Source organism: Bos mutus, chromosome 19 (genome assembly GCF_027580195.1).
Source record: "Bos mutus isolate GX-2022 chromosome 19, NWIPB_WYAK_1.1, whole genome shotgun sequence".
Lineage (NCBI taxonomy): Eukaryota > Metazoa > Chordata > Mammalia > Artiodactyla > Bovidae > Bos > Bos mutus.
The window spans coordinates 15,186,178-15,207,251 of record NC_091635.1 but is presented as its reverse complement, the minus strand read 5'-3'; the positions used below and the strand labels follow the sequence as shown (position 1 = coordinate 15,207,251).

Sequence of the window (21,074 nt, the reverse complement as noted above, 5' to 3'; positions counted from 1 at the left end):
TAGGTAGACGGACACCATGACAGGTATGGGCGAGTGGAACTCAGGGTTCTTGAGAAACTGCAGGTGCCATAACACAGGGGTCCCCAACCTCCAGGATCCAGTGCCTGATGATCTAAGGTGGAACTGATGTAATAATAATAGAAATAGAGCACACAGTAAGTGTAATATGCTTGAATCATCCTGAAACTATCCTCCCCCCCCAATCTGGGGGAAAATTGTCTTCCATGAGACCGGTCCCTGGTGCCAGAAAAGGCTGGAAAGGGAAAGTGTTAGTCACTCAGTCGTGTCCGACTCTATGCGACCCCATGGACTGTAGCCCGCCAGGCTCCTCTGTCCAGGGCATTCTCCAGGCAAGAATACTGGAATGGGTTGCCATTCCTTTCTCCAGGGGATCATCTCCAGGGGATCAACCCAGGTCTCTTGCATTTCAGGCAGATTCTTTACCATCTGAGCCACCAGGGAAGTTCAAAAAGAGTTGGGACCACTGCTTTCACCAACATGGAAACAAGGTCTAACAAAGCTATTGTAAGAGCAAGAAAAACAGAATCAAGTACAATTTACTGACAGGTGGCCCCTCGTTTGAGTAATTCCTCATATCAGTGGCTCAAAGGAATAAAGTCACTTAAGCATCCTAGTAGATGCCTCTGAAACATTTGATAAAATTCAGTATCTATTCTGAATAAAAATATCTCAGTTAAAAAAAAAATTCAACAACCATTCCTGATATTCAAAGCCCCTCTAATATGTGGAAACTATTAATATATGGAAGGGTCCTTAATAAGGTAACAACCCATAGTGAAATACTAGAAGCATTTCCATTATTAACAACCTTCCTCTTTATGCTTATATGACTTTGCCTATGCAAAAAGACAAAAGGAAAGAATATTTCCTCTTCCAGAGAAGATAATTTAATTTCACAGAGTTCAAACAATTGCTTATCTGTCAAGACTGTGAGAGTCACCCAAAGCAGTGTCAAACTAATAATCAGGGAGCTAAGAGCTTTTTCATATAATAGCATCAACTCATAAGAAAACATAATGGGGAAAAATAATTTAAAATAGCAACTAAAAATATAAAATAAAGAGAGAAATGTGAATAACCTATACAGAGACAGCAAACTTTACTGAAGGATGACGAATTTAAGAGACTTTGTTGGATTGAATCAATATTGTAATAACATCCAGTATCATGGAAATAAGTGTAACTGTGATCAAAAATACCAATGTCTTTTAAATTTTGACAAAGTAAAGTCTAATGAACAGAATAAATGCTCTACAGTGGCATTTATTATGTATTTATTTATGTATTCTTAGGGAAAAGTAAGAAAGGAATATTTCCCTACTAGGTCTTTAAAAGTACTATAAGGCTGTTGTTATTAAAATAGTACAGTATTGGTATAAGAATAGATAAATTAATGGGATGAAATAGAATGTCTCAGAATGGATCAACTGTATAAAAATGTATTATATGATAAAGAAGCATCCATAAGTCAGTAATGAAGAAATTGGTCATTTAATAAATGGTATTAGGATAATTGACAGACTGAGAATTGGATCGGTTAAACTTCTGTCTCAAAAAGCATTGAGTGGTAACGCAAGCATAAAAATATCTTTCAGATGGATTAAATGTTTAAGTGTGGAAATCAAGACCGTGAAAGTAATGGGAGAAAAATAGGTTATATGAGCCTGGAGTGGAGAACAGATGGCAAATGTGTCCCCCAACCCAAGGCACAAATAATAAAAGGCTGACAGATTTGAGAGCATGAAACTAAAGCTTCTCTATGGCAGAAGCCACCGTAAGTGGAAAGTAAATAACCAACTAAGAAAAATATTTGCAACAAATGATATATCAAGCCCATGAAGAGCTCTTTTGTCAACTGAAAAAATAAGCAAACACATCAATGGAAGTATCAATACGAGGATATGATTCAAGCACATCCAGAAAGAACCAGAAAGCTGAGCAACACCCCTCCAAAACATTCACCCTCACTAGTAGGAAAGAAAATGCAGAACTAAATAGTGAAGACACCTTTTCCCCCTATCAAATTGGTAAACCTAAAAATAGAACGAACATACCAGTGTTGCTCAGGAAGTGGGGCGGGAGGGTGTTCTCTAAAGCATTAAAAATAATTATCTTTCCACCCAGAAATTCCATTCCTGGAAGTTTATAACCTGATGGATAATTATGGATGTGCAAAGGTTTAGCTACAAAGGTGTTCATTGCTGCATTCTTTTTAATAATCTGCCAATTCCAAAAAACTTAAATATTGTACATATTAATAGTTGAATATATTGTACCAGAGTCATTTGGTGGAATCCTACTCAGTCATTTAAAATGAGATCATAGGGCTTCCCTGATGGCTCAGTGGTTAAGAATCCGCCTGCCAATGCAAGAAACGGGTTTGCCCCCTGATCTGGAAAGCTCCCGTTCTGTGGAACAACTAAACCTGTGCGGCACAACCACTGAGCCTGTGCTCTAGAGCCAGGGAACTGCAACTCCTGAAGCCCATGCTCTGCAGCGAGAGAAGCCACCACAATGAGAAGCCAACGCAGCGCAACTCGAGAGTAGCTCCTGCTTGCTGCAACTAGAGAAAGCCGGAGTAGCAACAAAGACCCAGCATAGCCCAAAATAAGTAACTAAGTCAAATGGTATCATAGAAATAAGGTTACTGAGATGAAAAGACGTTTAGTAACTTGTTGAGTAAAAAAGCAGGCCCCCCAACACTATGTGTGTTGTAATCCCATTTTTGTTTTATTCTTTTAAATCTGTATATGCCCCAGGCTCTGTTTAGTACCCAGACTATCTAAGTGTCTGATCATGGGCATTAAATACACACAGAACAGATGTGCTGAATCTTATTCCCTAGTAATTAATGGATCCTAGAAAGCTCCAGACTGAAGCTTTATATGAAAAGTGCTTTGGAGAAATGTATGACTTCCCTTCCCAGTTGATCATCTGGTTTGTCTGCCCCCAACCAATGAGGTTGGGCTTGATTCCACCACAGAGCTTCCCTGGTGGCTCAGACAGTAAAGCGTCTGCCTGCAATGCAGACAGACCTGGATTCGATCCCTGGGTGGGGAAGATCCCCTGGAGAAGGAAATGGCAACCCACTCCAGTATTCTTGCCTGGAAAATCCCATGGACGGAGGAGCCTGGCAGGTTACAGCCCATGGGGTCGCAGAGTTGGACAGACTAAGCGACTTCACTCACAGCCAATCAGGGGCTTCCTAGGTGGTGCCTCCTGCTAATGCAGGAGATGTAAGAGAAGCAGGGTTCCATCCCTCGTTTGGGATTATTCCCTGGAGGAGGGCATGGAAACCCACTCCAGTATTCATGTCTGAAGAATCCCATGGACAGAAGAGCCTAGAGCCTGGCAGGCTACAGTCCATAGGGTCACAAAAAGTCTGACACCACTGAAGCAACTTAGCACATAACACAATCAGCTTATCTGTCTGCCCAACCAATCAGCTAATCTATCTTCCTCCAACCTATCAGCTGATCTGTCTGCCCAACCATTCAGCTGTCATTACAGTCACTAAGGGCCTGGATAGGTACAGGCTAGGTGTCCTTCAGTCAAAAGCTCTGCACTACATGAGCCTCACTTCCTGGCAGAGGCTTGGGTGGAAGAATCAAGAAATCAGGGAGGCTCTCAGGAGAATGGCTGGACAAAGACAGGTGCTAAGGCATGTGATAAATAGACAAGTAGGCCAACCTCGCTTTCCACGGCACCCTAAATGAACAAATCAATTTAATCTCTTTCATTCCCTTCCTCCTCACTATCCCCCCAAACAAACAGATCTAGATTGCTTCTGGGCTTCTTGGTGGTGACCAGAATTCCTTTAATGAGAAGGCAAAGCTTTTCTTCTTTTCTGTAACAGGACAGAAAGGATTTAAAATGCAAATGTCTTGGCAGGACCTTCAGTTTCTGCCTAAGATCTAAATGACATTCTTTTTGAAATGGGTCCGGGGGAGGGCTGTCACCTGCGTGCAGGGAGACCGCTTCCCAATTTCAAGTGGAACCAGCTGGCTGCCCTCTGCCACCCGCACACTATGCCTTGAGATGTTTTTGTGGGCAACTGAGCAGGAACTCAGCTCCCAGCAGCCCCCAGCGAACAGATGTGGAGCTGAGAGGCGGGCTGTGGGGAGGCCCAGACACTGGGACTCGGGGTTCTATTGGGGAGAGGAGAGCCAAGCAGAGCAGCAGCTGGAGATGGAAATGGAGTGAGAGTCCTTGAACTCAGAGCAGTGAGGGCTCGTGGAACCCTAGCCACTCACTGCTGAGGGTCTTCCCCTGGATCTTGCCCCTGGGACCATGTGAGGGCTCAGGTACGCTGGGGACCAAGCGAGTGGTGGAGGGGGATGCTCAGGCCAGGCTGCCCATGCCAACAACGCCTCCTCTTCCAGGGGAAGCAGAACCGAAATAGGAAACCATTTGCTCGTGCCAGACAATCCTTTTCAAACAGTTAAAAAGCCTCAAACTCAAACAGATGTATGGTGAGCCTGTGTCAAAGATGCATTCCAACTCGTTACTGAGGGAACCAGCCAGGAAGGTGAGAGAGGCAGTTTAAAGAAGGGTATCAGAAACTGAAATAAATTTCTCATCTAAGCCACGAAAAGATGGCAGAATTAGATACAAAATTAGTCAACGTCATATAGGGGAATGAAACATCATACAGTGGGGAGAAAACCCTTTGACATTATCTTTTTTAAAAAATGTTTTATTGGAAGATAATTGCTTCACAATGTTATGCCAGTTTCTGCCATACATCATTGTGAATCAGCCACAGGGATACATGTGTCCCCTCCCTCTTGAACCTCCCTCCCATCTCCCATTCCATCCCTCCCCCTTTAGGTTGTCTGTCGCAGAGAACTGGATTGAGCGCCCTGTGTCACACAGCAAATTCCCACTGGCTGTCTATTTTACATATAGTATATATTTCCATGCTACTCTCTCCATTCGTCCTTCCCTTTTCTTCCCACACCATTTCCACAAGTCTGTTCTCTGTGTCTGCATCTCCACTGATGCCCTGCAAATAGGTTCAATCAGTACCATCTTTCTAGATTCCATTCCGTTCAGTTCAGTTCAGTTCAGTCGCTCAGTCGTGTCCGACTCTTTGCGACCCCATGAACCGCAGCATGCCAGGCCTCCCTGTCCATCACCAACTCCTGGAGTCCATCCAAACCCATGTTTCTTGAGTCAGTGATGCCATCCAGCCATCTCATCCTCTGTCCCCTTCTCCTCCTGCCCTCAATCTTTCCCAGCATCAGGGTCTTTTCCAATGAGTCAGTTCTTCACATCAGATGGAGTTTCAGTATTGGAGTTTCAGCTTCAACATCAGTCCTTCCAATGAACACCCAGGACTGATCTCCTTTAGGATGGACTGGTTGGATCTCCTAGATTCCATACACACACGTTAATATACAATATTTGTCTTTCTCTTTCTGACTTCCTTCACTCTGTACACCAAGCTCTAGGTTCATCCACCTCATTGGGACTGACTCAAATGTGTTCTTTTATATAGCTCAGTAATATTCCATTGTATTTATATACCACAATTCCTGTATCAATTCATCTGTTGATGGACATCTAGGTTGCTTCCATGACATTATCTTTTATAGTGAACAAAAAGCACTCATCTCACATCTACAAGTAAGCCTCTAATTTCATAGAACCTGACCCCTCATTAATATTAATAGCAAGTAGTAAATTCAACCACATTATCTTCTTCTCCTTAACCCTTAGGTAGGCTAGTTAGAAAGTGCTATGCTGTACTGTGCTAACTCACTTCCGTCGTGTCTGACTCTGCCACCCTATGGACTGTCTCTGTCCACAGGATTCTCTAGGCAAGAATACTGGAGTGAGTTGCCCTATCCTCCTCCAGGAGATCTTCTGACCCAGGGAGTGAACCAATGTCTCCTACGGCTCTCACATTGTAGGCGGATTCTTTACCGCTGAGCCACTGGGGAAGTCCAGTTAGGAAGTGCTTTGGTGTAATTTGGTAAAGGCAGGTGGGTAATAGTTTTGCCTCATTGCTGAGTGGCTCCACCTGCAGTAACCCAGCTGAGGGAGGCAGTAGGGGGAAGGGGAGACCAGGCCCTGAGCTCTGTAGGGGAGGCTGAGGCGCATCACTTGGTGGTTACCAGTACTTGGTACAAGACCATCTTGGGGTCCCTACAACCCTGGGGCTGTGGGGCCTTTGGCAAGACATTTCACGTCATAGGAGCCTCAATTTCCTCATCTGTAAAATGGGAGGATAGTCGTGTCTCCCTCTCAGCAGTCTGCGAGGATAATGCTGGCCTACTTTGATTTCCCGTTGCTGGGGGCAGGAGGGTTCAGGGTGGTCTTATCTTAGTAGGTGGATCCTGGCAAGGTCACAGGGAGAAGATGACAGGGACTTGGTGAGCTGGGCCCTCCACCCATGCAGCCTTGTGGAGTCAGTTGCCATGGAGATGAGTGAAACAGTTTATCCCACTTTGATGTGGCTGGGTGGCAGAGGAAGTGGGCAGGTTATCAAGCCTGCGGACCTCCCCCTTCTTCCTGACTCCACCCCCGCCATAGGGTCGCCCACTGCCTCCATCTGGGTGCAGGAAGCCTCACATCAGTGTTTCCGGGTCCCACCCACCGCAGCCCCCTTGGGTTCAGCCCGCATGTTTGTTGAGTATTTACTCTGCCTGCCTGGCTGTGCAGAACACAGCACTTGCCTGCTGAGAGTTGGTCTGTCATCCTGATGGGTGACAGTGGGCATCATATGTGTGAGTTACGCCTCAGTTTTCAAAGCATCCAGACCTCCACGATTGCATCACCCAGACCACAGCCCTGCCGAGTATGAGGGAAAAGCAGCATTGCTCCCATTTGTGCATGAGACAACTAGGACTCAGAAAAGTTCGATGATTCTCGCTTTAGCTAAAAGTCAAATGTGAGAGCAGGAACATGGGCTTTTGGATAACAAAGAACTCTGCTCTGCCACTTATTAGCTGGTGACGTTGGACAGGTTACAGAAGCTCTCTGAGCCTCCTGATCAAAAGTAGGACTGTGTTCATCGCAGCTGTGTTTACAGTAGCCAAGACACGGAAGGAACCTAAGTGCCCATCAACAGATGAATGGATAAAGGACATGTGTGTGTGTGTGTGTGTGAGAGAGAGAGAGAGTTCCGTGGCTGCTGTCCAGGGGACCCCAGAAGGAAGGAAAGCATAAGAGGAAGCCAGTAGCCAGGAGCGTTCGTGTCAGGGTACAATGTGGGTCAGGAGGAGGAAGCCAAGATCATCTCCTGGGACAGCCGTGCAGCTAAGGCTGAGCCTCCCCTGCCTCGTGTTAGCCCTGGGGACTCTGCCTCACGATGACCAGGCACCACGTCGTGTCCTAAGCATGGATGTTCCAGAAGAATGTCATTAGCGTGGTGCCAGTTTCTGGTTGGTGACACCAGCAGTGACTGTCACTCATCTTCTGGCTTCTTTGTCAGCTGTCCTGTGCAGAATGGCCATTTCCAGTCATCACTTTAGAAAAGGGAAAGGGATGGTGGAGGGATAATTTAGGAGTTTGGGATTAACAGTTACACACCATTATATATAAACCAGATAAACAGCAAGGACTACTGTGTAGCACAGGGGACCATATTCAATATCTTGTAATAACCTATAATGGAAAAAACCTGGAAAATATATATATATATAAAACTGAACCACTTTGTTGTACACTTAAAAGTAACTTAGTGTGGTAAATCAACTATACTTCAATCATAAATAAATAAATTTTAAAAAAATAAAAAGAAGGGAAGCTCAGTTGGGTAAACAAAGCTCAGTTATGAGGGCAGTCCTGTGCCTAGACAAGGCATTTGCACTTCACCGTGGCCGCCCACAGTGGCTGCCCACCACTCACCAGGACACATCCCTTGCCCGTATGGGGGGGCCCTTTTGATTTCCTACATTAAGACCAGACACAGAACCACCTAGGTGGGTTTTTTTTTGTTCAGCCCTTGAGCCAGTCTTGGTCTAAATAAGTCTGTTTCAGAAAGTTGTTCGTGTCTGCTGAGGTGCCCAGGGAAGACGGGTAAAGGTCAAAGAGGAGAAGCACCCATCGCCACGAGGCTTCCCGATAAGTAGAGGTTCATTATCAAGAGAAGCCAAGGAAGGGGGATTTGTTGGGTGTCTTTGGGGGAGGGGTAGAGAGTTTCAGCTGATGCTGTTGGAATCTGGGCTCTTCAGCACCTGCCAATCACTCTGGAAACAGCACCCACTAATAGAACATCATCAACCAACAGTAGCTCCCAGCTAATGATGCCATAATTCCCAAATGTGATTGTTTGTTGTTTACTCACTAAGTTGTGTCCGACTTTTTGCAACCCCATGGACTGTAACCCGCCAGGTTTCTCTGTCCATGGGATTTGCCAGGCAAGAATACTGGAGTGCGTTGCCATTTCCTTCTCCAGGGGATCTTCCTGACTCAAGGATTGAACCCATGTCTCCTTCTTTGGCAGGCATTGGAAGGCAGATTCTTTACCAATGAGCCACCAGGAAAGCCCCTAAGATGAGCAGGTGGAGAAACAGGATGTTAGAGAATGCTCCTTGTCTTGTAGACTAAAGAGAACAGCAGGCTTCAAGGATAAAGTGGCCCACAGTACCTCCTGGACTGTGGCCCCAGCCTGGCCTGAGTCTACAGGGGCAGAACAGGGCAGCGGGGGTGTGGCATGACAGATCAATGGGGTGTGGGTTACGTGTTAAGAACAATACATGGTATTTAAAAGAGAAGTGTGGACAGATCAAGAGAAGACTTTGATGTCTGTGTGTTTTGGAGTCTGGGAGATTGGGGGGCAGGGAAACCTGGGATGGCCAGGGACATTGTTGTGGTTGAAGGGGCAAAGAGGGGACTTTTCTCCGTCATGTCTGTAGGCGGCCACTAGGTGGCGTCCTGAATCCTGATCGTCATCACCTCTGTTTCAGGGACTTGCCTGTCAAAGTAGACATAACATTAACATCTAAACATGTGACAGTTACATAAAAGACACATCAAACAAAAGGCACCGAAATCAAAGAAATCAGGTCTGAAGTTGGAATAGCACAAATTGGAAATGTTTGACCGCTTACAAAACAAAAGTCACAGCCCTCTGCTTACAGCCATCTCTAACCCCAGTCGTGGCTTTGACTCCCCCAGGAGACTGCCTTCTGCTCCAAACTCTCACCCAGTCCACGCCCAGCAGGGTCCCTATGAGGATGTCCAAACCCTAATGAGGGGGACTGCCTGCCCCCACCCTCCACCACCAAATCCCAGCCCCCTCGGTGAGAAGAACCAGGTGTCGTGGAGTCTCCTCACTGTGGTTGACACAGCACCGAGTACCTGCTTTCCAGCTACAGAACTAAGTTTCAGGGAAAAAGGGAAACCTTGGCTCGTTTCTTCTCAGCATCTTTGAATCAAGGGAGATGGATGATGCCATAAACGAAGGCTGGGATGGGATCCGTGGTGCAGAGACTCAGCCGTAGAAGAGGACAACGCCAGGCAGGACCGCGGAATACTGAGGGTCCCCTGAGGCAGGGCCGGGATGCTGAGGGGAAGGCTGGGGGGCTGGTTGGGGCTAAGGCTGGGCTGCAGGAGGACACCGGAACCTGGAGAGGTGACAGAATCAGTACCAGGTGGACAGCAGGAGGCCACTTCGGGGTCCCTAGTCTCCTCCCTGGGTGCCCTACCCCTCAGTCTCTAAAGAGTGAAGCTTTGTGGGTTGGGTGGGGCCACAGAGGGGACTGGGAGTCAGACTGTTAAAGGCCCTGGAGGCCAGGGGTCTAATCTTCCTGGTGTTCTGACCTTCATCTGGGAACTCCCAGTGCTGGCACCTCCAAGGAGCAGGGCCATGACTGCCGAAGGAACAGGTAAATTCATGAACTGCTGTTTTGGGTATTTTGGCCACAGGAATCTCCTACCAGCGACTGGTGAGGGCCGAGCAGGGCCTGTCCACTAGGAGTCACCGCAGCTCCACTGTGTAAGTGCTCTTGGGGAGTAAAGAATGGTGGAGAGGGGGCAGGTGGGTGTGATGTTTTGTGCACTGGCTCATTTTTCTGGGCTAAGGGTCTTTCATCAGATTCCTAAATGGGTCTGAGATATAAAACAGAAAACAAAAATTACCTGCTTTGATTATGCTGAAGAAGCACACATTACCTTTCTTTACCCCTACTTTACAGATGAGGAAGCCAAAGGTCAGAGAGGGCAAGCAACCTCCCCAAGGTCACACGGCTAGTAAAAGTCTGAGCCAGGATTTGAGCCTCAGTCTTACTCAGAAGCCCAGGCTCTTTGCATAATGTCTTTCTGCCTGTCAGTAAAATGGCATTTTCTAAACTTACCTGACCAGGACCTATAATTTAAAAATGTGTTTTATATGAAAACCTGATACACACACAGAGAGAGCTGAGACAAGTTTTAGGGAAGAAAAGTCACCTTCTCCCAAGCATGTTCTAGTTCACTTTGATTTCAAAGGCAGTTCTGGTTAGGACTCCCTGAGCCGATTTCATTACCCACGGCCTGCAGCTGGAAAAGCATTTGAGAGGAAGCCTCTATTCTGAGGGCCCTCCAGCAAGCCTCCAAACACATGGGTGCCTGGAAACCCCAGCCTCCACTGGCTCAGAAATTCCAGTCTCCCCAGCCCCTTCCCATCCTCAGTCCCAGGGGTTCACGGCACATTCACTGAGCAGATATTATTTGAGTTCCTTCTTGGTAAAAACAAACAGAAAAGCAAGTGGTAGATTTTGAGAGAGATAGAAAGGGCAGAAAAAATGTCTTGTAAAGAAAGGTTGGTTAAAAAGCAAGCAGAATTCCGCCAGCAGGGCTGAGGCAGGTGGATGATGGATAATCACCAACAGCTTCAAGGTGCTTCCTGAACCCCAGGTAGTGCTGCAGGCGTCCCTCCATCATCCAGTCCTCCTGTTAAGTAAGCCTGTGAGAGAGGTATGCTTTAGATCCAGGAACTGAGGCACAGAGAGAGGTTCGTAGAAAGAGCTCACAGCCGAGTCCGTCTCACTTTGGTTAACAAGCGTGCAGAGGAGGTGCAAGTGGTGAGGCCTTGGGGTGGCTGGCACAGTCCTGTATACAGTGGTGCTTAATGCATGTCCATGAGGGGATCATCCAGCAGTCAGTAAAGGAGGATGGCTCAGTGGGGACTACTTACTTGAGCCTGATCCCTTTTTCTTACAAATAGAGAAATCAAAATGAGTTTCTCCCTAAACCCTGGGGAATCTGACACAGCCCCATCCCGTCCCTGAGTTCTGACCCCTGGGCCGGCTCTGGGACAGTCGTCCACAGACACTGGCAGGAAGGCCACCTGCCTGGTGCTTCTTTGTGCTGTGTTTAAACGCTGCAGGACTTGTGAGGGAACAGGCGTGAGCAGTTCACACTAACAGCCTTCACAGGAATAACACTGCTATGGCTGGTGTGTGCTCAGTCCTTCAGTCATGTCCAACTCACTGTGGACTGTAGCCTGCCAGGCTCCTCTACCTATGGGATTTTTCCACGTAAGAATACTGAAGTGGAGTACTTTAGAGAAAACGCAGTGATTGGGGGTTGTCGTGGGTGAAGTTCAAACAGTCATGTGTTAACTGAGTGATTGATCCTTGAGGCTCATGATTCTCTTAATATTTGGGTATGTTCGAAATGTCCATAATGCAGACATTTAAACACTGGCATCAGGAGGGAACCCAGGGGCCGATCTCACCTCCTGAGATGGACCACATTCTGCTGGTGGGATGTGTATCTTTCTCAATATACCTGCTTTCTGAGTGCTTTCACTCAAAAAAAAAAAAGAGTCCAGGGGAAGGGAGGTGGGGGTTAGTGACAGGATGCATGCTTCCTCCCCCAGCCCAGTGCTGGCCTTCATGATGGCTTTGGTGGTGCAGTGGCTGAGACTCTGAGCTCCCAGTGCAGGGGCCCAGGTTCAATCCCTAGTCAGGGAACTAGATCCCACATGGAGCCAAATAAATAAATATTTTTAAAAAGAAAGAAAGGGCACCCTCTGCCAGAAGAGGAGTCAGATGCAGCCCTGACTTGTTCCCCTTCCTCCTGGCAGAAGCCACCTCACACCCGACCCTTGACTTGAGGAGTGCACAGGCTGAAATTTCAGGCCACATCTCACAGCATGTGGTTGCCTTGCTGCCCCTTCCCCAAAATGATCACCTGGCCTCCAGTCACCTCCCCTAAAATACAATCCTTTATTGTGTCATTTTGTATCTGTCCAGATGTCTTGTAGGAAAAATTTTTTATTTAAAAAAAAATGAAGGTAGAATTTATCTGTGGAAACGAAGTTCAGTTTTTAAAAGGTCTTTGTAAAGCCCAGCTGAAAACTGGTCAAAAGTAGGTGGTAAGGTTTCCCGTTGGAACTGGGACCCCCAAGCCACCGGCTCTCCCCTGCCTCAGGTCCCCCCTGGGCTGTGAGAAGGCCTGGGTGTCAGAGGGGCCGACCCCAGCCCGAGTGGGCTCTGTGGCGGCCCCACCCCTGTCCCCCAGTGCCCATGGCCGGTCCTCTGTCCCCAGCACTGTGCTCTTGCTGAACCCGGTGGAGGTGCAGGCCGAGTTCCTCGCCGTGGCCAACCAGCTGAGCACGCCCGGGCCCTCGCCGCACAGCACCTACACCACCCTGCTCCTGCACGCCTTCCAGGCCACCTTTGGGCCCCACTGCGACCTGCCGGGTTTGCACTGCAGGCTGCAGGTATGTGCCTGAGGCCCTGGGCTCAGCAGCGCCCCCTCCCGGCAGAGAGTCTCTCTACAAAGGCAGGGTCCGCCCTGGGCTCAGCAGCGCCCCCTCCCGACAGAGGTTCTCACTGCTCCCTTTTGGAGCCCGCCCGGGTACACTGGCCCCCCTCACCCCGAATGAGGTCGCTAGAGCACTGACCTCATTGAGAGGTCTCTGTTCTGCTGGTTCCTAACCCGGGTGGATGGAACCGGGACTGAGGGACTGAACGCAGCCTCTGAGGGTGGCGTGGGCTGGGTGGCACAGGCATGAACTTTACACTGAAGCTGGCACCCTGGTGTCTAGGCTGAGCTCTGGGACCTTCCGGCTGTTTGGCTCCCCCTCTCTGAGCACTGACATTTCCTCCACCCTGCCCCAGCTCTTCAAGGCTCTGGGCCTTTCTTTCTGACCATTTCTGGAGAAGGGGGCTGAGGGGGCCCTGGCTTGGTGGTCAGTCATGGGTGGAGGCGGGCAACAAGGCCAGGGAGAGACGGGTCACTGGGAGTTTGAGAAGTTGGGCAGCCAGGCCGAGGTTCACGGGCAATCCTGCCTACCCTACCCCTACCCCGGCTTTCAGTCCAAGACCCTGGCCGAGCTTGAGGACATCTTCACGGAGACGGCGGAGGCCCAGGAACTGGCATCCGGCATCGGGGATGCTGCCGAGGCCCGCCAGTGGCTCAGGACCAAGCTGCAGGCGGTGGGAGAGAAAGCCGGCTTCCCTGGTGTCCTAGGTGAGGTTCTGGGGATAAGCCCCATCCCCCCATGGCTCCACAGCTGCCCAGGCAAGCAGCCCGGCTGGGCCTGCTCCGTATAATCATTCAGAGACCCAGATTCTCCAACACCTCCTGCTCTGCCATCCTGAGGGCATGGTTTCCCTCTGCAGGGTTAGGGTTCGGCTGCAGATTGCCACAGGGGTGGTAGTGGGAGATGGAAAAGGGAGGACTGATCGAGGGCACTGGGCTGCATTTGAAGACAATACAGAAGCTGCACGTACCCCTCTGAGCCCCCTTTGTCACATGGCTCACCTTGCCCCAGCGTCTCTGGGGAAAGTTTGTTACAGAAGAAGGGACTTCTGGTGAGCTGGTGCCCTCATTTTCCTGTTTGAACCAGAGGTTCAGAGCCTGAGACTTGGCCACAGTCCCACAGCTCACAGAAGGGCGTGGCTTCTACCTGGTGGGCTTGAGAAAAGCCCCCTGACTGCAAGTCAGGCATCTCAGCTTCCAACTCAGACTCAGCCCACCTGGCTGTTGGTCCCTCTCCCCGCTCTGGTCTCTCCTCCAAGACAAAGAGGGGTCTGGGCTGGCCTGTTTCAAGGCGCCGGCCCAGCCCTCACCTCCTGCCCCTCCCTCCCCGGCTCCTCCAGACACCACCAAACCCGGCAAGCTGCGCACCATCCCCATGCCCGTGGCCAGGTGCTACACCTACAGCTGGAACCAGGACAGCTTCGGTGAGCGGCCCGCTGGGCTCCCCCCGGTGCCCACCCCCAAAACGTCCAGGGCTCTTTTCCTCTGCAGTGGGCCTCCCAGCTGAGCAGGCTCTGAGCAGAGCAGAGGGCAGGCTCTGAGTCCGGGGCTGGCCCCCTGCCCTCTCCCCCACAGTGTCGTTCTGTCTGAGTCTGTCACCCTGCCCAGGGTTGTACAGGAGGGGTCCCAGGGCCTGACACTCAGACAGTGTCCCCCCGTTGCTCCCGGCAGACATCCTGCAGGAAATCCTGCTGAAGGAACAGGAGCTGCTCCAACCGGGCATCCTGGGGGACGACGAGGATGAGGACGGGGAGGACGAGGACGAGTACGAGGAGGAGGAGGAGGAGGATTTGGACAGCGACAGGCACTGTGCCGAGAGGGACTCTCTACTCTCCACCAGTTCCACGGCTTCCCGCGACTCCACCCTGTCCCTTGCCTTGTCCCAGGCCTCAGGACCCACCCTCCACCGCCAGCTGCTGACCTCCTTCGTGTCGGGCCTGTCTGACGGCATGGACAGTGGCTACGTGGAGGACAGTGAGGAGAGCTCCTTCGAGAGGCCCAAGAGGCCTGGCACCCAGGAACGCCGGGGCCATCGCAGGTCCGGGCAGAAGTTCAACAGGATCTATAAACTCTTCAAGAGCACCAGCCAGCTCATGCTGCGAAGGGACTCCCGGGCCCTGGAGGGCGGCCCAGAGGGCGCCCTGCCCCTGCGGCGGGCTGGCAGCCTCTGCAGCCCTGTCAGCCCCCTGGATGGCCCGCGGCCCGCCTCCCGAGCCCAGCGCTCACGCTCCCTGCCCCAGGCAAAACTCAGCCCCCCGCTGCCCGGCTGGCTCCTGGCCCCCGCCTCCCGCCACCAGCGCCGCCGCCCCTTCCTGAGCGGGGACGAGGACCCCAAGGCCTCCACGCTGCGAGTCGTGGTCTTCGGCTCCGATCGGATCTCGGGGAAGGTGGCCCGGGCATACAGCAAACTGCGGTGAGAGCTGGAGCTGGGCCTCCATCTGCCCTGGGCTGAAGCCCAGATGCTGGCGGCATCTGGGCTCAAGGACTGGGGTCCCCCAGGGGCCCAGGGGCTCCCTTCTCACCATCTTCTTCTCCACAGGCGGCTGGAGAGCAACCGTCCGCTCCTCACGCGGTTCTTCAAGCTCCAGTTCTTCTACGTGCCCGTGAAGCGGACTGGTGGCTGTACCAGCCCAGCTTCTCCATGCCAGACGTCCCCACTCCCCGCAGACTCCCCAAGGCACCCCAGCCCTGCGGTAGGTCCCCAGCCCTGGGCCAAGCAGGGTAGCAAAGCAAGGAGACATGAGCAGGTCCCAAATCCCTGGAGGGGGTCTGGTCGGAAGTCAGGAGCAGCAGCTACCCCTGTTTACGAGGCACGTCCTCCTGGGTGGGCCTGGCTCCTGGGTATGCTCCCTGCCCTGCATGTGGTGATGGAGCTGGGGAGCGGGGGACATGAACTGAGGGTCGTTAGACCTCTCTAAGGGCAAGGGAGAAGCTCGGGATGGGACAGCAGGTGCCGTGCAGGGCCCGCAGCGAGGGTGGCAGGGCCAGGGTGCCGGGTATGACTGTCGCCCCCTCTCCAGGAGCTGGGCGCGGCCCCCTGGGGGGAGAGCACCAACGACATTTCCCACTACCTCGGCATGCTCGACCCCTGGTATGAGCGCAACGTGCTGGGCCTCATGCACCTGCCCCCCGAAGTCCTGTGCCAGGTGAGCCGCCCCTTTCCGGGGTGCAGGGGCTGGGGGGCGCCTGGCTGCAGTCACCCAGTCTTGCTTTGAAGGCCCTAGTTTAGGGGGTCCAGCTGGAGGCCCCTCTGGAGGGCCAGGGCTCACTCGTGATGGAGCAGGGAGGCTGGGTGGAAGCAGGGCTGAGCTGAACCTGGGGCTCCAAGGCCCAGGGAGGGGTCTCTATGCTGGGAGGGAAGGAGGGGCCCTGGAAGGACCCAGGCGTCTTAGGCCTCAGCCCCACTCCTCGACCCCCAGCTTGGAGGCTGGAGAGGAGGGACAGAGGCGGCCGTGGGCCCCTCCCCAGCCCTTCTGTTTCCATCTCACCGCCCCCTCCCTGGCCCTGCCTGCCTCTGGATGTGTCTCCTTTGTGTGTCGTCCTCTCATCCTCCCCCTTCTCTCTCCATTGCGGGGCTCCCCCCACCCCCAGCAGTCTCTGAAGGCGGAGTCCCGGCCCCTGGAGGGCTCCCCTGCCCAGCTGCCCATCCTGGCCGACATGCTGCTCTATTACTGCCGCTTCGCTGCCCGCCCGGTGCTGCTACAGGTCTATCAGACCGAGGTAAGGCCTGTCCTGCCGCTCCAGACTGGCTGAAGGGTCCCCCTCCGCCCATCGCCCTGTGCGGGGGGTGCCTGGGAGCCACTCTGGGAGGTCCATGCTGATGCCCACCCTCCTGCCCACTCCAGCTGACCTTCATCACCGGGGAGAAGACGACAGAGATCTTCATCCACTCCCTGGAGCTGGGTCACTCTGCTGCCACGCGTGCCATCAAGGCTTCAGGTGGGTCCTACCTGAGTTCCTGTGGAGGTGGGCCAGGATCCAGGGGGCCCCTGGGGAGGAGGGGTTATAGGGTAGTGAAGCAGGAGGGACAAGAAAGGGGCGGGGAGCCAGGGCCCCGGGTCTGTGAGGGCCTGGAAGGGAGAGGAGCAGAGGGTCTGTCTGTGTGCACAGGTCCTGGCAGCAAGCGGCTGGGCATCGACGGTGACCGGGAGGCCGTCCCGCTAACACTACAGATTATCTACAGCAAGGTGAGTCTGCTGCTGGCCTGCCCCTCCGGGTCTGCTCCCCATGCCGCCTCCCCAGAGCCAGCCTGCTGTGTACTGGGCCCAGTCTGTAAGCTGGAAGGCCGCGGCTGGCTGCCAGGGCTCTCCAGGATGCTGAGAGAGCGGGGAAACAGAGGCAGTGGACCTTGCCCTCTCCCTCCGCCTCCAAAGCTGCCCTCCCTCCGGGGGTCCCCCTCCTCAGGGTGCTCGGGGACCCGGATTCCGGGCTGGGGGTGAGGATGGAGCAGAGTTCCACCCGGTTACCTGGCTGGCCCTGGACCAAACCAGTGACCTGGCAGCTCCTCCTGGGGTCCGCAAGGTCTTTATAGGGGTCGGGGGGCTCTTGGTGAAGAAGCTGGCCGACTGGAGTGAAGGAGAGAGAGCTGCCTGGGTGTGCTGGTGGCGGGTGGCACCCTGTGGCTGGTGGGTCTGGAGCTGAAGGCACCAGGCACCGGGGGCCTGGGGCTCAGACAGTGTGGCTCTGCCCCCTCCCCAGGGGGCCATCAGTGGACGCAGTCGCTGGAGCACCATGGAGAAGGTCTGCACCTCCATCAACCTCAGCAAGGCCTGCCGGCAGCAGGAGGAATTAGGTGAGGGGGTGGGGGTGGGGGTGCGGGTAGGAGGAGCGGGAGGTGGGGTGGGGCAGGGGTAGGGTAGGGATGAGGACAGGGAGGTAAGACAGGGAAGTGGAGGTGGGGGACCGGGAGATGGGGTAGGGGACAGGGAGGTGCAGGTGGGGGACAGGGAGGTGGAGGTGGGGCAGGGGTGAGGGAGTGGGTAGGGACACGGGTGGTCCTGAGCCGCCCTGCCCTTCAGACTCGAGCACAGAGGCCCTGACGCTAAACCTGACAGAAGTGGTGAAAAGGCAGAACCCTAAATCTAAGAAGGGCTTCAACCAGGTAAGGGCGCCCCCTCCTCTCTGCCGCCCCCTCAGGAGACTTACTGGGCACATGTGTGTGTGCGTGTGTGTGTCTGTGCGTGTGGGGGTGGCGTGTCCAAGGGCTGTGCTGGGTCTTGGGGGTGACAGGAGAGGCTGGTGAGGGGTATGCACACGTGTGGGGGCTCTGGGAGGAGGAGGTACCCTGCACCTGCAGAAAGGCTCCATGGTAGCTGCCAGGGGGACCCCGAGTGGCTCCGTGTCAGAATGGACTCATGGTGCAGGCAGTGGGGTTTTCCTTCCAGAACAATTGCTCCTTCTAGACTCAGGAAAGGACAGAGGCTGGGAGAGAGTCAGGGCCTGATGGAGGCCGTGGGCCCATCCCCTGTGTGCCCCCACCCCTTGGACCCAGGTGGGTGGTTCCAAGGGAAGAGGTTGCGGAGGGCTGGCAGCTCCAAAGGAGAGGAGAGGTGGGCAGGGCTCCGGGTGACCCGGGCCCTCTTTCCAGATTACCACGTCGCAGGTCAAAGTGGACAAGGTGCAGATCATCGGCTCTAACAGCTGCCCCTTTGCCGTGTGCCTGGACCAGGACGAGCGGAAGATCCTGCAGAGTGTGGTTAGGTAGGAAAGTGGGGGCTCCCAGCCCTACTTCAGCACCCCTACCCCGACCTTGAGGCCTGGAAGGAGCTGGAAGGGTGGGAGCCTGCCCTGACACCCACCCTGCCCCACAGGTGCGAGGTCTCACCCTGCTACAAGCCCGAGAAGAGCAACCTCTGCCCCCGGCCCCAGAGGCCCTCCTACCCACCGGCACAGGGGCAGACCACGCCCGACCTCTGCTCCCTGCTCTGTCTGCCCATCATGACCTTCAGCGGAGCTCTGCCCTAGCTGTGCAGCACCAGCCTGGACAGGAAGCCCGGGGCAGCCTTCTTTGGGCCGCCTTTTCCTGGGAGGGCCTGTCTCCTGGTGGACAGCTGAATGGTCCTTTGCTGGGTCAGGGTCCCCACTGTGGGCTCTGCAGCAGACAGGGGGTTAATGGTGCCTCAGGGCTCTGTTTGGGAAAAAAAAATACAACCAGGCATTAGGGAGGAGGGACCTGGCCTCACAGCCCCTCAGATTCCTCAGGTAGAGAGGAGAGGGATGGGTGAGCTGACCTGTGGAGGCCCTGCCCTCTAGATGGTCTAGGATCCTCTCTAGAAGGAAGATCCGAGGCTCTGGTGCTCTTGGGGGTGGAGGGGTTAGGGTTCCCCTCTCGACCCTTGGCCAGGCCCTCCCCTTACTTTGTCAGAGACTTGCGGGGTGGGGGGGCATTTGAGTCTGGAGTTCAGTCCCCCTACCTGGGGTTCAGGTAGTAGAAACGTGGGTGTTATTTTTCTGACCCCAGTGCCGCCCCCTACCCCCTTCTCCATCTATCTTTCTCTCTCAAACGCACACTTTCTCTCTCTCAAATTCCCTGGGTCTTCTAAAAAACAGCGTCAACACCTGTCTACTGTCAGGACTCAGAGCAGACTCTTTCTGGAGCCCCTTCCTGGATCGAGATTCTTGGAGGAGACAGGACAAGCCTAGATTCAGTGGCAGCTCAGTGACCTGCTGGCTAAATGGCCAGAAGGAAGTGAATTAGCGTCTTCAAGTCTCTAACGGGGGTGACGAGCCCTCCTTAAAGGGTTGAGACAAGACTGCAGAGCTCCTGGCCCAGCACCCCTCTCAGGTGCTCAGGAAAGGTCAGCGGCCTCGCCCCCTGAGCGCTGAGGCCCCGGTCTGGTGGCGGAGAGGGGGGAAGGCTCTTCATTGCCTCTTTTCCAATTTTCTGCTGAGGCAGGACCCAAATGAGAGGGGAAGGGACGCTCAGCCCTACCCTCTGAAGGAGGAATTGCCTTGGTCTGGGTAAGGAGAGGGTCCACAGCTGCCCCAGCCTTCACCTCTGCCTCTCCCAGGCTGGCCTGCCTGACCCCGCCTCCCAACTCAGTCCATCACATGTGGAATCTTCCAGCCCCAAAGTTCACAGGCACCATTGCGCCTGGGCAAGTTCCCAGAGGAGCAGAGGGTGGAGAGCTGACCTCAAGGAGCTTAGAGCCTGACTGGGGGCAAATGGCTGATAGAACACGAGAGCCAAAAATTTGTAACCGCCAGATGGCACTGGTGTGAGAATCTGGACACTGATGTGTGGGCTGGGGTGGTTGGGTGGAAGGCTGGGCTGGGGCTCGGGGTTGGGACTGGGAGAGGTGGGGAAGTAACCACGGATGCAGACAGTTAAATCCGCACAGAACCCCTCCCGCTCCTGATTCATATGTGCCAACGGCTCTGGGCTCATAGGAGCCCGTGAAGCCCCAGCCCAGCATACTCAGGACCTGAGAGGAGTGGACAGAGCGGCTCCATCTCCCCCTGCCCCGTATTACCATCCCTCCCCTGTCCAGGCCATCTGTCTTTGCTCCAGGCCCCCGACAGTGGTTGGCAATACATCTTCAATATTTTTTGTCATGTGAGTCGGTTGTCTGATGACATGATTGACAGATGTTCAAGAATAAATGAGTGGAATTTAATATTATTGTCAAATAAAATTTGGTTTCTCTTGGATTTGATGATCTACAGTTATTTTCCTGCTAGTTTTAGTTCATGTAAGTCATTTCAGGTAGAATGGAAATAAGATTCTTAGGGGATTGTTTTGTTTATCTTTTTGTAATTTTCATCTCTGTAGAAAATACATTTTATGCCCAAGTCTTCCTTCCATATAACCCTCACTGTGGTGCTGAGCAGAAGGGAAGTGAGCTTTGTGCTGGACCTCACGGATTCATTTGGCAATTTCGATAAAATGGAGAAATTTCTCAAAATTATGGTTTGCCAATCTGACAAAGGAAATGGATATCCCAAATGGGGTAATATAATTTTTATAATGGAAAACATTACTTAGACTGGCAACCAATTATCGTTTTACTGTCTCCCTAGTTGCAAATTTTCCAGAATACCATATAGTTGGGACCCTATGGTATCACCGACTCAAGGGGCATGAGTTTGAGCAAATTCCAGGAGATACTGAAGGACAGGGAAGCCTGGCATGCTGCAGTCCTAGGGTCGAAAAGTCAGACACAACTTAGCAACTGAACAACCTATAGTACATAGCTTTTTCATATTGGTTCCTTTCACTTAGCAATATGCACTGAGGATTCCTCCATGTCTTCATGGCTCATTTGTTTTTGTTGCTGAATGGTATTTCAATTTATTGCGGTACCAGGGTTTATTTATACATCCATCTAATAAAGAACATCTTGGTTGATGCC

The 21,074-nt window shown here is 52.8% G+C and overlaps 1 protein-coding gene across 6 annotated transcripts in view; it reads left to right on the top strand.

The window, feature by feature from the left end:
- PIK3R5 (phosphoinositide-3-kinase regulatory subunit 5) overlaps nucleotides 1–20,373 on the top strand; it is a 75,883-nt gene extending 55,510 nt beyond the window's left edge. For 4 of the 6 annotated variants that reach the window (XM_070389478.1, XM_070389475.1, XM_070389477.1 and 1 more), the window contains 14 exons: nucleotides 9,898–9,967; nucleotides 12,505–12,679; nucleotides 13,278–13,431; nucleotides 14,064–14,147; nucleotides 14,395–15,136; nucleotides 15,263–15,416; nucleotides 15,744–15,869; nucleotides 16,315–16,443; nucleotides 16,569–16,662; nucleotides 16,834–16,910; nucleotides 17,422–17,515; nucleotides 17,742–17,824; nucleotides 18,311–18,423; nucleotides 18,534–19,416. In XM_070389478.1, the coding sequence (XP_070245579.1) occupies nucleotides 9,898–9,967; nucleotides 12,505–12,679; nucleotides 13,278–13,431; nucleotides 14,064–14,147; nucleotides 14,395–15,136; nucleotides 15,263–15,416; nucleotides 15,744–15,869; nucleotides 16,315–16,443; nucleotides 16,569–16,662; nucleotides 16,834–16,910; nucleotides 17,422–17,515; nucleotides 17,742–17,824; nucleotides 18,311–18,423; nucleotides 18,534–18,687 (2,249 nt within the window). In that variant the 3' untranslated portion in view covers nucleotides 18,688–19,416. Of the gene's footprint in view, nucleotides 1–9,897; nucleotides 9,968–12,504; nucleotides 12,680–13,277; nucleotides 13,432–14,063; nucleotides 14,148–14,394; nucleotides 15,137–15,262; nucleotides 15,417–15,743; nucleotides 15,870–16,314; nucleotides 16,444–16,568; nucleotides 16,663–16,833; nucleotides 16,911–17,421; nucleotides 17,516–17,741; nucleotides 17,825–18,310; nucleotides 18,424–18,533 lie in introns of all 6 variants that reach the window. The other 2 variants (XM_070389480.1, XM_070389479.1) reach the window with 2 other exon arrangements.
- The last annotated feature ends 701 nt before the right edge of the window (nucleotides 20,374–21,074 follow it).